General features: G+C 58.8%; 1 protein-coding gene across 10 annotated transcripts in view; it reads right to left on the bottom strand.

The window, feature by feature from the left end:
• LOC122384486 (bromodomain adjacent to zinc finger domain protein 2B-like) overlaps positions 1–13845 on the bottom strand; it is a 56577-nt gene that overhangs the window by 17157 nt on the left and 25575 nt on the right. For 7 of the 10 annotated variants that reach the window (XM_043371921.1, XM_043371923.1, XM_043371924.1 and 4 more), the window contains exons 3-6: positions 11871–12038; positions 5310–5435; positions 1705–1765; positions 585–834 (exon numbers count right to left, since the gene is read on the bottom strand). In XM_043371921.1, the coding sequence (XP_043227856.1) occupies positions 585–834; positions 1705–1765; positions 5310–5435; positions 11871–12038 (605 nt within the window). The remainder of the gene's footprint in view (positions 1–584; positions 835–1704; positions 1766–5309; positions 5436–11870; positions 12039–13845) is intronic. The other 3 variants (XM_043371925.1, XM_043371927.1, XM_043371922.1) reach the window with 2 other exon arrangements.

Raw genomic sequence — 13845 nt, forward strand, 5'->3', positions numbered from 1 at the left:
GGGGAGTCAGTACACGGGAGGGGTACCACGGTCAGCCGCGTCTGCCGGGGGTACAGGGAGGGGGAGGGAAGGGGAGGTCAGCACACCACTACCACTGTCCGTCAGCCGCGTCTGTCGAAGGAAATAACAGACGGACGGGGAGTCAGTACACGGGAGAATAGGGCGACATACCACTGTCCGTCAGCCGCGTCTGCCGGGGCAAATAACAGACGGACGGGGAGTCAGTACACGGGAGAGGTACCACTGTCAGCCGCGTCTGCCGGGGGCACAGGGAGGGGAAGGAAGGGGAGGTCATCACACCACTACCACTGTCAGCCGCGTCTGCCGGGGGAAACACAGAGGGACGGGACGGAGAGTCAGCACAGGGGAGACAGAAATGACAGAAGGGACAGCACACGGAAATGAGAACCCGAAAGGTGGCGGGTCTCGGCTCGGTCGACATGTGACAAAGCGATAATGACAGTCGGTGGCACGTCATTAACATTTCTCAGCGGCATACGGAAGCAAATATGACATTTATGACTTATTTCCCCATTTTCCCACACATTATCCCTGTTCTGCAGCAAGTAGCGCTAGTGACCCACCTCCGTGGCCGGCGATCTGCCCAGGATGCTGGAGACTCCGTGCGTCAGCGAGCCCCCGGCTGCTGCTGCGGCGGCGGCGGCGGCGGCGTACGGCGGGTCCAACGAGATGGTCTTCTTTCGTCCGCGGTTGGTGGTGCCGGGCACCTTGGGGCCGCTGATGGACGAGGTGTGCTTGATTATCTCGGTACCGTCGGGCAGCAGAGGGCCGCCGGTACGGCTGAAACACGGCCCGCCGGCACCTACAGAGCCGCTGCGCGCCCGACCGGCCGGAGGCCAGGGGATGCGTGGGAGGAGAAGCAAGGGGTGGGGTGGGATGGGATTTAATGGAGCGGGGACATTGAAAGACGGGACGGAGTCTGAGAGACTGAGCAAAGCGCGAAATTTCGGACAATAAGGGCTAACATATCTCATTACAGACACGTGGCGCAATGGCTGGCAAAGGACACAATAGCGAGGAGCAATAACCATAGAGACGGCACTCGACAATCCCCAGCGGCCCCGCCTCGGCTCGGCTGCAGCCATCGTGGCCTGCCCTCCCCTCCCCGCCCTCCCCCTGATTGGGAGCCGCAGCTTAGCATACCTAATGAAGTGGACACATTTCAGAGCGGCCATCAAACCTGTTACGCCTGCCTCAACAGGTACACGAAACATTACGAATATACAACCAGCTCAAACATGAGGTACTAAATATGAAAAATCAACACATCACTTTCCCGTTATTATTAGCATATTGAATCACGAAAAGCTAAACATAGACACGGCACTCAGTGGCTGCCTTATTTTCCGCTCTGGATGGCGTAAGGGCTAATCACCCCGATCACAGTCGGCTCCGCGGATTGCCGCGGAACCGTTACCGGCTATCTGTGAGATCGCCGGGTTATTCAACTGCACGTACCGCGCCACACTCGACCGCGCGGTCCGGCCGGCCGAAAATGGAGCGGCCGTCACCGGCGCCAACGCTCAGCGCGACGGCAGGTGGGCGAACAGTTTTTGTCGCCGCCTGACAAGGCGAGCGAGTGCCTCTGTCGTGTCGAGCCATCCGTCAGCGCCCGCGGCGGCGACCTTGACCCGCTCCCACCCCTCCCCTGCCGTCCCCTCCTCCCACCGGCGCGGTACTTACGATTTGGAGGAGGAGGATCCGGACCCCGATCCGCCGCTGCTGGTGCTCGGCGCCTTCATTCCTGCAACACACACAGAGAGACGGACCGGTTTGGTCACAGGGTGGCGGCGCCGGCGTGGAAACGGTCGACTTCGCGGCGCAGCCCACACGCACGTCAGCGCTGCGCGCCGTCGCCGGGCACAAAGCAGCTTTTTGTGCCGCCGACAGCGGCTCGGAGCCAGAATCGGCGCCACTGGCCTGTCAGAACTAGTGCCGCTACGAGACACAATCAGCGCCCCCGACGAGTCAGATGCAGACAGCAGGGTGCTGGGGATCTAGATAAGGTAGTTGCTAATGATGATTGGGGCACTAACACGGTCGTTCACGAAATTGGCATAACGATAGCGAGCTCGCTATCGTTATGCCAGCGACAAAGTGTAACGCACGTCCCTCACGCCGTATGAGAGATGCTCTATGAAAGATGTGTGTACCGCTGCCAGGGTGCACCGTTCGTCCCTCGTGCCCTGTGAGATGCAATGGCCGGTCGCCTGCAGCACCGTATCGGCGGCAGCCCGTGTCCCGTGACGATTATAACGGCAGCGACTTGGGCAGCAGCGGTGACGGAGCTGGCTCGGCTCGGTACAATGGTAGGTAACTGTGGTCCGTGACGGGGCCCGGTGAGTGTGACAGGCTCAGTCCGGCCGGCGCTGTCCCTGTTACTCCGGTCTGTGACTCGGGCCGGCAGTACGTGTGACTGTGACTAGCCAGGCTCTCGGCTGCAGCTGCTGACTGTGACAGGCTGTGACTCCCCACCGTGGCTCTGACGCCGGACGACATCTCGCGGGCCGGTGACGGCGGTCTCAGGTCTGTGACTCGGCTCAGCGCTGTCCGTGTGTCTGACGCCGGGCGGCATCTCGCGGGCTGGCAGCGGCGGCCGCGGCGGAGCAGCGATGGCGCCGGCCTCCGGACGGACGGGCGGGCCATCTGGCCGGGCAGCCATATCGACTGGCTCTCGGCACGGCGGCACCGGTGGCGGCGGGGGCCGTGGGACGAGTCCGGACCGGCGCCGCGGCGCGCTGACGGTGCACCGCCGCCCCGTCCCGGCCCCAGATCGATCGGCACCAGCCGCCCCAGACCGGACCGGACCGGCGACGGCACGGACAGCGGCGGAGCGTCGCCAGCCGACCAGAGCCACAGCCGACAGACACGGTGGCTCAGCGGGGAGAGCAACCGAGCTCGAGCTGCAGTGGGAACAGCGTCCGAGCCCAGTCCCTCAGTGGGGAGAGAGAACCCCTTCCAGGAGGCAGCTCCGGCCTCACCCCACCGACAGCGGTACGGCGCCCTCACAGAAACAGTCCGTACAGCCCGAGAATGGCCACCCACGTCCCCGGTCCTGCGCTGACGACGGGCAGGCTGTCTGGACGGGTAATTACAACCGCCTCGCGGTGCAAAGTGCTGCGCCGCCATCGGTACTGAGAGAAGCTGCGGCCCGTCCACTTCCTGAGTGGCTGAGCTTCCGGATACCCGGATATCGTTATATAAGTTCCATCAGTAAATCTCCACACCGAACTACACGTCTGATGTGAATACAAATAATCTCCTCTCTGGTCTGATACGGTGATCGACTTCCGTCGATCTTCCGGCCGGAATTCCAAATCAGCTGCAATGCTTTTAGAACGGCAAAGCCGCCCTACCATCGAACGCCGTGAGCGCGGTGTGCGGCCGCGGCGTTACATGACGCCAAAATAGAACACACGTATGCATAACACGGCGGACACATTAGGCTACAGACCTGCCCGCCGACACCAATAATCCATTGGTGGTCGGCGCCACGCCGCCTCGGGCACAACCATAGCACAACATTAGCGAATGGCGACCTGCACTGTGGCGACCAGCGACCGACATCGCTGTAACTATTATAGCATCACACCGGCCTCTAGCCGGGCCAGGTCGGACCCGTCAGAGGGTAACCGCGCCGGCCAGATCCCAGCAGATCCCTGTCAGATCCGTGAGCGCCACGGAATGGGAGGCCCGGTACGGGAGCCGACATCGGGAGCGGGTCGCCATGCACGACTGACATCTGGCCCGGCGAGTCGGTGGAACTTATCCCGTCTGACCCGGCGCGGCAGCCGGTCTGTTCTGCACTACATCGACCGCCGGTCCCGGTCGGTGGCGGGCGAGTCGGTCCACCGGCCAGCCCGCCGATCTCCAGCGGGAGGCCACGTCACCACCGCGGACAGCCGGGGAGAGTAGAGAGCAGCGGAGAGAGCGGAGAGGCCCGGGGAGAGCGGAGAGGTCCGGGGAGAGCGGAGAGGTCCGGGGAGAGTGCGGGGAGCGGACACAATCCACCCGGCACGACGGTATCATCGGCCGAGCCACCGCCGCATCCGTCCGTCCTCCTGCCCTCCTACACAGGACTCTCCACAACTGCCCTGCACCAGCTGTCCACCGTTTGAAGTTCGGCAGTCCGTCGTCGAAACTCGCTCCTAATCCATTCTCGTTTCGACGCGGCCCGTCTGTCCCGCCGGCGAGTGAGCTAGTTCGGAACGAGAGTCGACTGCGCGGCGGCGCGCCCCGGGGACCAGAGTCGGGTCAGACGGGTCGGGCCGGGTCACCGGGATCGGACGACCAACTGGCCGTCCATGGGGACCGTGTAGCCCCGGTGAGCCAAAGTGGTGTTCCCCACAGGGGACAGTCCACCCGCTGCTGCTCTATGTTGCGCTGCTGTGTTGTGCTGCTTTGTGTCATTGCTGGTGTGTGAGATGAACAATCAGACCATCAGGTTCAATTAATCACACCATATCAGCAATGCGCCTGCCCTCATCGCTATGCAGCTTGGGTGCATCATTTGCCTTAGTGTCCACTGATCTAGCATTCACTAACCAGTGTTTTTGTTTCGGCCCTTCGTCAGTTCCTTTGCGCTGCTGTCTCCTCCTTTTCAATCGCAGATATATCTATTTCACCTACAGACCGTGTCGTCAGTTGACCGTGCTGACTGTGTGTAGCCCCGCTGTCTCTACTGACCTGTGAGCGCCTCGTACTGCGGCAGGCCAGCCAGCGAAAGCAGGCGAGTTTACCCCGTTCACAGTGAACAGAGGCGAGTGTAGCCCGTCCCCAGTGAACGGAGGCGAGTGTAACATCTACCATGGGTGTCGTTTTGTATAGGCATGGTAGGGCCCGAGCCCTACCAATAATTTTGGAAATTTAACATTATGCCTATGGCGTTGCGTGGAAAGAATCGCTTTGAATTGGCAAAAATTTACAATAGAGCCCTACCAATAATTTTTGGAAAGTGTCGCCCCTGACATCTACTGACCTGTGAGCGCCTCGTACTGCGGCAGGCCGGCCAGCGAGTGCAGGCGAGTGTAGCCCGTCCCCAGTGAACAGAGGCGAGTGTCACCCGCCCCGTCCCGCCCCGACTCACCTGCGAGCGCCTCGTACTGCGGCAGGCCGGCCAGCGAGTGCAGGCGAGTGTAGCCCGTCCCCACTAAATAGAGGCGAGTGTCACCCGTCCCCAGTGAACAGAGGCGAGTTTACCCCGCCCCTAGTGAACAGAGGCGAGTGTCAACCGTCCACACTAAATAGTTAGAGGCGAGTGTAGCCCGTCCCGTCCCGCCCCGACTCACCTGTGAGCGCCTCGTACTGAGGCAGGCCGGCCAGAGAGTGCAGGCCGGCGGCGGCGGCGCCCGACTGCAGCCGGCTCAGGTAGTCCTGGGCGGCCATCTGGTGCATCAGACTCAGCCAGGCCGCGTCTGTGGGCAGAGAGGGAGGGAGGGACAGCGGTCAGGTCAGGTGGGTCGGTAGAGGGAGGGAGAGAGGGAGATAGGAAGAGAAATCGTTATTTGACGGAAGAAGGCGCGAATAAAAATGGCACACATTTCATGAGCGTCAACACATGGTCAGATATTGTTCACATGTAAACGGTCAACCCGACAAATGAACAACTGAAAAACTGTCGATAACGAGGTGGAAATGACCGTGAGGAACAGGATGCTGAGCGGGCTAATACCAATGTGAAAGAACAATAGCGTCAACCACCTGGTGCAGTCCGATGTCGATGAAACAAACAGCTAACCATCGTTCTACCCTCTGAAAAGCCACTTGTGAACGGCTTCCCAGTAATGCAATAGAGACATTTGTTCTGCTCATGAGGCCGCAATGACAACATATTCGCTAATCTGACAGTTGTATGTACTCAACTCGACTTTTACTGAGAGTGATGACCCCAAAGGGACCGTATCATCCCGCCATGGATGATATAACACTGGATTGGTGTCTCGTGGAAATTAACATTGGGATCCGCGACATTGGGATCAGGCCCGCCATCTAGCGAGAGAATTATCGTAAGTTAGGAGCTAGCCGAGTGAACGCCATCTCTCAGCATTATGACACACGTGGGTGTGGTGTGTTAGTTGGCTTGAAGTGCATATTCCCACGAGTTGGAGGTAATCTTACTGGACCTGAGACGACAAAAAATGTCTTAAATGCTTGAAAGCCAAAAACGTCAAGCAGCCTTTAGGTAATAACGAAAATAAAATGCGTAAGGTACGGTGTGTATTGAAACGCCCAGTCCCATCGGCTTGTACGACCTTTTATATGGTCACTTACTCGCAATGGTACAGCAGTTTGACAATACGTCATACATATTTGGTAGGCTTATTCCCTCTTCTCCGAATTTCGCCCGATTTTCTTCATCTTAGTTAATGCTACGGCACGTGCCACGTGCCAACTTAGGGGGTGTCGAAATTGTTCCACATAAAGTAACTCCGCAATGGCTAGGCCAATTACAGTAAAACTTCGTCAATTGTTAGGCACCCAGTGGTCAATGCATTTCCATGTGTCACTATGGGGGTGCTACTGCACGTGCGCACGTGCGGGGTGCCGCTTCCATATCTCAAGAACGGCTGGGCGGATAACACTCAAAATTGGTACACAAATGTCACATCGATGCTCGCACTGCATTGATCAGTGCTTACATTGGTGCAGAGTCGTTAGGAAAACGATGAAATGAGATGCGTTGTGTTTATGCCTTTTTATTCCAGCGGCTGATCGATCTGCAACAGGAGATCCCTGTTTGTGAAGGCTTCGTCTCCCTTTTCCACTCCTTGTTAAAATAACATTAACAATGTACGAAGAAGATCACACATCAAAGATGTTTTAGGCGGCTATCTTGGGCCAGGGCTGCGGAGTTGTAGTCAGAGCCATCGGTTCTGTTCCGACTCGGAGTCGGTTGATTTTTTTAAAAACTGTAGTTGGAGTATGAGTGATGAGTCGAACGTCACCGAAAAGTCATCGACTTCACATACTTACCAGGGCTGCAGAGTCGGAGTCAGAGTCGGAGTCTGTGTGAATGGACAGTTCTGCCCGGAGAAGTCGGAGTCCATATTTGGATACCGGAATCGGAGTTGGAGCCAAAGTCACTGAAATTTCATCGACTACGCAGCACTGGTTGGGTCCTTTTCATAGAGCGTCTTGAATGACATATTGAGCGGCAAATGACGTTAGCAATTCCGTTTAACTTTTTCATTAGACTTATAGAAAGTACTTACGTTCGTTTTGTTCTTTGATCGGACAATTTGTTTGATTTAGGCCATGAGTAAAGACTCATGTGAAAAATAGCGAAAACGACACGTGCTGGCGAAGTCTCCAATAACTCCCTGTTTCACGATTTAATGAGGAAATAACATGGAACTGCTTATCTTATTACTGATCCTGCACATAAATCTATTAGTTTCTTCGCTTTTACTGACATATAAAGACAAAACCTTTTGAAAAAATTGCACAGCAAGCCTGCTACTACACCACACTCCCGTGTGTCACAATGCTAATCAGCGGCGTTCACTCGGCTTGCTCCTAACTTACGATAATTCTCCCGCTAGATGGCAGGCCTGAGCTCAATGTCGCCAAAAAATGCGAAGACACCAATCCATTATTATCTCATCCATGATCCCGCCGTCGGCGGAGTACCTCAATCGATCGGCCGACCGCCGCAGACTGACGGCGGATGACCGCAGTCACGTCCATCCGTCATCCAGCCCGCCTCCCCTTCATCCATACCACGCGCCACTCGATCCGTCGTACCCCGCCCGCTCTGCTCCAGTGCTCGGTCTGCCATGGCCAGGAGTTTGGGCCTCACAGACCCCACAACATCCGGCGGCTAGAACTGTCCCCATGGCGTCGTGCAAACCGCCCGGCCCAGTGCAGGCCACATCTGGCGGGGAGCGGCCGGCGGCCGGCGGCGCCGCGCTGGTCCGAACCCAGCGACACCGAGCAGCGGCCAGAGCCGCGGACCGGAGCCGAGCAGACGGCGACAGATGGGCCGACCGACGGACAGTCCAGACGGGAGCTGCATAGCCGGACAGACTCCGCACTCAGGCACAGAGATCACGGGTCCACGTCCGCCCGCACGTCTGTTCTAGACCGCTGCCGAGCGAACGGGTAGGTGGACAGGCAATATGACGTCATCCGACACTGTTACGTCATCAGGGCGTTACCAGCTGGCAATGTTGTCTCGGAGTCTGAGCTCAGCAGTTTCGGTTGAAACCTAACGGGCCAGAGCATAGAAATAGACCAGACGGGGTTGGAAACTGTACACTGCACAGCCAGCTTCCGGTCTAACCCAGCTGAAAACTGAACGGGTCCGATCAGTCTGTTGAGGATGCGATGGGAGAAGGAGACCGCCAACAGCATCAGACATCACCACCTGCGTCACAGCGGGCGCGGGAGACGGTCCAGGCCGGCGTCACAGCGGGCGCGGGAGACGGTCCAGGCCGGCGTCACAGCGGGCGCGGGAGACGGTCCAGGCCGGCGTCACAGCGGGCGCGGGAGACGGTCCAGGCCACCGTCACAGCGGGCGCGGGAGACGGTCCAGGCCGGCGTCACAGCGGGCGCGGGAGACGGTCCACCGTCACAGCGGGCGCGGGAGACGGTCCAGGCCGGCGTCACAGCGGGCGCGGGAGACGGTCCAGGCCGGCGTCACAGCGGGCGCGGGAGACGGTCCAGGCCGGCGTCACAGCGGGCGCGGGAGACGGTCCACCGTCACAGCGGGCGCGGGAGACGGTCCACCGTCACCGACGGCCCAGGTGACGACGCAGTCCGCCGCAGCCGCAGCCGACGGCGCCAGTCGACGTAGGCGGATCAGTGATAATAAATACATAACCCGACACATGGATATGACACAAATACAATGACAACGATGCTGAAAAGTAATGAAAGTTAAAAACAAGAAAAGTTGGTGTGTTCTTCAGAAAGCCTCTTCAGGAAGTCGTGACCTTCCGCGTTAGGGTTGCTCGGAAGAACAGAGGCAGAGGATTCACATTTATCAGTAAATAAACGTCATACTGCCGCCAGCCGCAAGCCCGTGCTCAATTGGACCATTCAAGTTGCAAACATAAGGAAGTGGGGGCAATTCGTTCCGAAAGAATGGGCGCGATGATGGCACCTAATCGTCGGCAGCTACCTGAAATGCACTGGAGCTACTTGAAATGCTGTTCCTGTGACAATCGAAACATAAAACTTAATGTAGCATAGAATCATCACTTGGAAGAGTTAATGACCCGCTGTTATTCTTCCAACAAATAATTAAATTATTTAATTCAGCAAGGTAACTACCCTGGAATATGTTTCAACGAATTCAACTTTTGAGTGAGTATTAGCAAATAAAACACTTATGGGATGAACCAAGGAACAAAATGCAACAACTGTGGCCATCCGCAAACCCATTCGTTACGCTTGGGTTGAAAAATGTCAATGTGGCCAAGGAGAAAAGCGACTGGACAAGGGCAGCCGGTGAGGTAGTGCGTCCTTCCCTGCGCCCCTCCCCTCGCCACGCAACCACCGTTCACGGGCCAGTGTGCAGAGCAGCCCCTCCAAGGTGACACTCTGGCTCCGAGAGAACACCGGCCGCCGCACCACCCACGAACATTCCGAGCCGAACCCGCCGGGAAGGATCCAGCACAGTCGAGCTCTGAAGGTCGCGCTGACACCGTCAGAGGCTAACGGTGCTGTGCTGCTGATCCAACCACCCCTACCGGTACCGACCGCCGCTGCCGGAACGGTGTACAGAGCCGCCGAGATCCGCCCGATGTCTGACCTACTGCCGTCTTCCCAGGGCGATAGGCGCAGGGTGAGGGGCTAGAGGCCGCAACACGCATCTACCTCTGTAGCAGCAGGACGAAAATAAACAAAAACCCGGCGGGGTGCCGCCGAACAATGCCGCCCCGTCTCTGTGACGTGTTGGTACGGATCGCTGTAACCATTAGCTCACTGGTAGACGATTAGCCTTGTCACAGCCTTGGAACAGTCACCTGGACACGTCAACACCGCACCATAACATCTAAACGGTGTGATGCGACGTGATTGTGAACCGAGAACGGCTTATTCATCGTTACATAATTCAATAGTTTATCTCCCATTCATTCGCCGTCTCGGACCCCGCGCGTCCCGCCCGAGGAACATAGCAACACGTCGGCAGTCTCGTCTCCTCATGCAGCACTTCATGTGGAGCATTACGGGCCATGCAGCGCCGTTGTGTGGGCGCCCGGTGACGCGACCGGCCGCTCGGATAGCGCCGTTTGACACACTGGGAAGACTCACGATCAGTATCAGGCCAAATACAAATGGACACCTGTGTCTATCACCGAGATACCGTCCGTGGTGACCGAGTGCCGCCGGCTGTCCGGACATGCGGACACGGGCAGCGGACGCACGCCAGCGGACGACGGACGGGCAACGGGTGGGTGGAAAGGACGCCGGGCAGTGGGCAGCGAGAATGAACAGCCAGCGATATCATACATCGATCACCAGATATCATACATCAACCACTAGATAGCCTACATCGCCCACCAGATTTCGGGTCGTCTGACCAGTGCAGTGGTCATCTATCCTGGAGAGTGCGTGATGCTGGGCCTGTGCCGCTGCACAGACTGGGTTGGTGAGCCGTCCGACCGTGGCGCAGCTCGGGCCCGGCCGAGCAGCTGCCGACGTGGCCGGCCGTGGCGCCGTGTCCTTGACAGGGCGTGGGCTCGGCGCTGCCAGCCGTCCGAGTGTCTGTGTGTCTGTCTGTGGGCGCTGGCCGGTCGGTCCGCCGTCTGTCTGTGGGCGCTCCTCCTCTGGTCGGCCGCGTGTCTGTCTGCGGGCTCCGATCGGCCGTCTGTGTGTCTGTCTGTGTGTCTGTCTGCTCTAATCGGTCGGCCGTATGTGTGTCTGACTGCCTACTGTGTGTCTGCCAGTCGTTTGTGTGTCTGTCGGCCGTCTTTATGTCTGTCCGCCGTCAGTGTGTCTGTCTGCCGGGAACAGGTGACACGCGGCAGTCCGCCGGCGCCTCGGGCGGCCCCGTGTCGTCCCGGGAGCGGCCACCCGGCCCGGGGAACACAGACAGTGGCTGAGACCCGAACTGATGAATACCGCGCCACTTTAAAGATGTCAGCACCTGTTGATCTTACGACGGTGATGAATGATGGCGACTGAATGATCGCCAGGGTAGTAATAATGCCGCGCCGGACCACGCCAAGTAGCGGTAAAAGTTGTAATTTTACAGCCGCCCGCGCCGCTATAGGACACGACGTAAAATTTACCTAAAATGACTTCCGAGTAAATGGAAAAGGCGTTAAGAACCGGCTCCGAATCGAATCTTCATCGGACGTTCTCGGCTTAGTTTGCATATCGAGAGTGAACCGTTGTCGACGACAAGTGGAACGTGCAATTCATTACGGGATATCTCGTCAGAAGACGTGACACGGCTGCTGAACAGAATCGACCCGATCGGGGGCGCGCGGAGGAGCTGGGCGACGGTAAACAAATCTCCCGGCGGCTCCGGAGCGAGAAATACACACCAGAGAGAGACGAGCCGATCCTTCCGTAAACGGGTGATTGGAAATGCACTCAGCGGCGCCGATATAGAGGACGGAAACATCCCGAGCAGCCCATCACTCGCGGAAGATCAAAGGACAAACGGGCTCCGACGGAATGTATCGAGAACTCGATTTAACACGTCCGGCTGAAAAATGGTTCGCTGCAGAGAACACACGATTAGATTGAGAAAACGAATGGACACACAGAGCGGAAACACTGGCTGAGAGGAGCGGGTTAAATCGCAGACGGCGCAATTATCGATGACAGAGTACACTACATAGGACAGCTAGAGAAGGTCCGAACTGTCGGGGCGCGGCTGGCCGTCGGGTACTCACTGGCGCCGAGTGCCGGGTTGCTGGCCATGGACGCCAGCGCAGCGTGCGCCGCCGCCGCCGACGTCGCCGCCGATGTGGCCGCCGAAGACGAGACGGGCGGCATCATCGGGAAGCCGGGCATCATCATCGGGTTGAAGCCGGCCGCCGCGCCTCCAAACAGCGAGTGCGCTGAAACAGACAGACAAGGTCAGAGGCGCTGAGCGGGCCGGGAGGGCTGACGGGACATCACAAAATACAAGCGCTGGTCGTCAGAGCTATAGCTAACGCACTGACAAATAGGCAGGGTGTGGAGATTTTCATAGAATGGTGATAATAATTTGTCGCAGACGTGTGATTGTTATAACTCAGCAGAATAATTTGTCGCAGACGTGTGACTGTTATAACCCAGCAGAATAATGTGTCACGTCAAAGTGTGAGTCATTTGGTTTTATGGCGCTTCGCATGCTCGTTTTACGGTCATCATGAAGCCAACAGCGGGGAGCCAAAACAGCGCCGGTCCACTTGTTCTGTCACACAGCCGACGGGCATCCTCGGAGGGTACAGCTGATGCGCCTATCATCCCTTACATGGCTATGGTCGATATGGTATGCACTTCCGTTCCGGTGGCGACGTGGGCCATATATGGGAGAGCGGACGGTCGGCCGTCCGCGAGCCCGCTATAGGGACACTGAGCCCGGTATCTGCCATCTGGGTAACAAGCGGCGCTGCACGCTACGTTGATTTGACTCATTGCAACCATCTTTCGGGGAAGACGTGAAGTAGATAAATTCAAATGCACCAATCTGACATCGTTAGAAATCAGGACAGAGTTGATGCATAAACAATTTGCAGGCTAGTATCTCAACACACCACGATGCGTCTCAGACGGCGATATTTTATCTAATCTGTCGCTGTCCACCCACTCTCCTCATTTAAGCATCGATTGTTATCCACCCAGTCATCGTCCAGGAGCAGCATCAATTAACGACCCCCCCCCCCCCCCCCTCCTCCTCCCACTTCCGTGCATCGGTAATTATGGGACAAATTACCGCCCGCGAACGTGTTCAGTGATCGCTGCGAACCTCTGCCGGCTGTGACCTAATAAAACATCGGACGGAAGAGCATACGACGCAGATCGATCATCGACGGACGAGCGCATCCGTGATCGTGTTCAGTGCGACTAAGGAGGCAAGGGGTGACAGGAGAGGACGGGCTAAAAATGAATCGCGACAGCCCAGTCTCGTGACGACTGGCGGTGGGTTGGGGCTACGGAACGCTCGGCCGCGGCGGCTGCAGGGTGCGGCACCACTCCACCGTCGGCCGCGCTATCACGCCCGGGGCGTCACGGTGACGTGTCGGTGCACAGCGTCACGGCACGGGCTGTGACGCCGCGGCGCCCACACGGCCAGAGCAGGCCCGGGCGCGGCAGGGCCGAGCAGGCGGCCGCCGACCAAGGCCAGGCCGGCGAGCAGGGAGGGAGGGGTCGGCCGCCGGCCAGCTGCCCAGCCGCCGACACTCGACGGAGCGGCGGCCGGCCGCCATACCGGGCCGGCCGGAGCGGGACGCGCCCGGCGCGCAGGGTCACCTTGTGCGAGCCGCCGCCGCCGCCGCCCCGGGACGGCCCGAGCCACAGCCGCCCGAGAAAGTCATGCAGCAGCGCCGGCCGGGACGGGACAGGCGCGCCGCTCGCTCCCCAGCCAGGCAGCGGCGCGGGAAGGGAAAGGGCAGGACGCCGCGGCCCCGGGGAGTAGTGAGGCTTCACGGACCGGGCGGCGGGGAGCGGTGACACGCACAGGGAAGGCTGTGTCACGCACACAGCCGACGCCGTCGGTCCCGGCGGGCTGACGGCGGACACGGAGTATGTGCCGCGGTGGGAGCACCGGGCGGGTGACCGGCGGCCGCCGGGCCCCGCCGGGTCGACCGGACGTGCCGCGGTCACGGCGGCGGCTCGGCGTCAGAACACAGGCCGAGCAGCAGCGGCCAGGGAGCCGCCAGG

The sequence above is a fragment of the Amphibalanus amphitrite genome, unplaced genomic scaffold (assembly GCF_019059575.1).
Source record: "Amphibalanus amphitrite isolate SeventyFive unplaced genomic scaffold, NRLGWU_Aamphi_draft 000191F_arrow, whole genome shotgun sequence".
NCBI classification, from domain to species: Eukaryota; Metazoa; Arthropoda; class Thecostraca; order Balanomorpha; family Balanidae; genus Amphibalanus; species Amphibalanus amphitrite.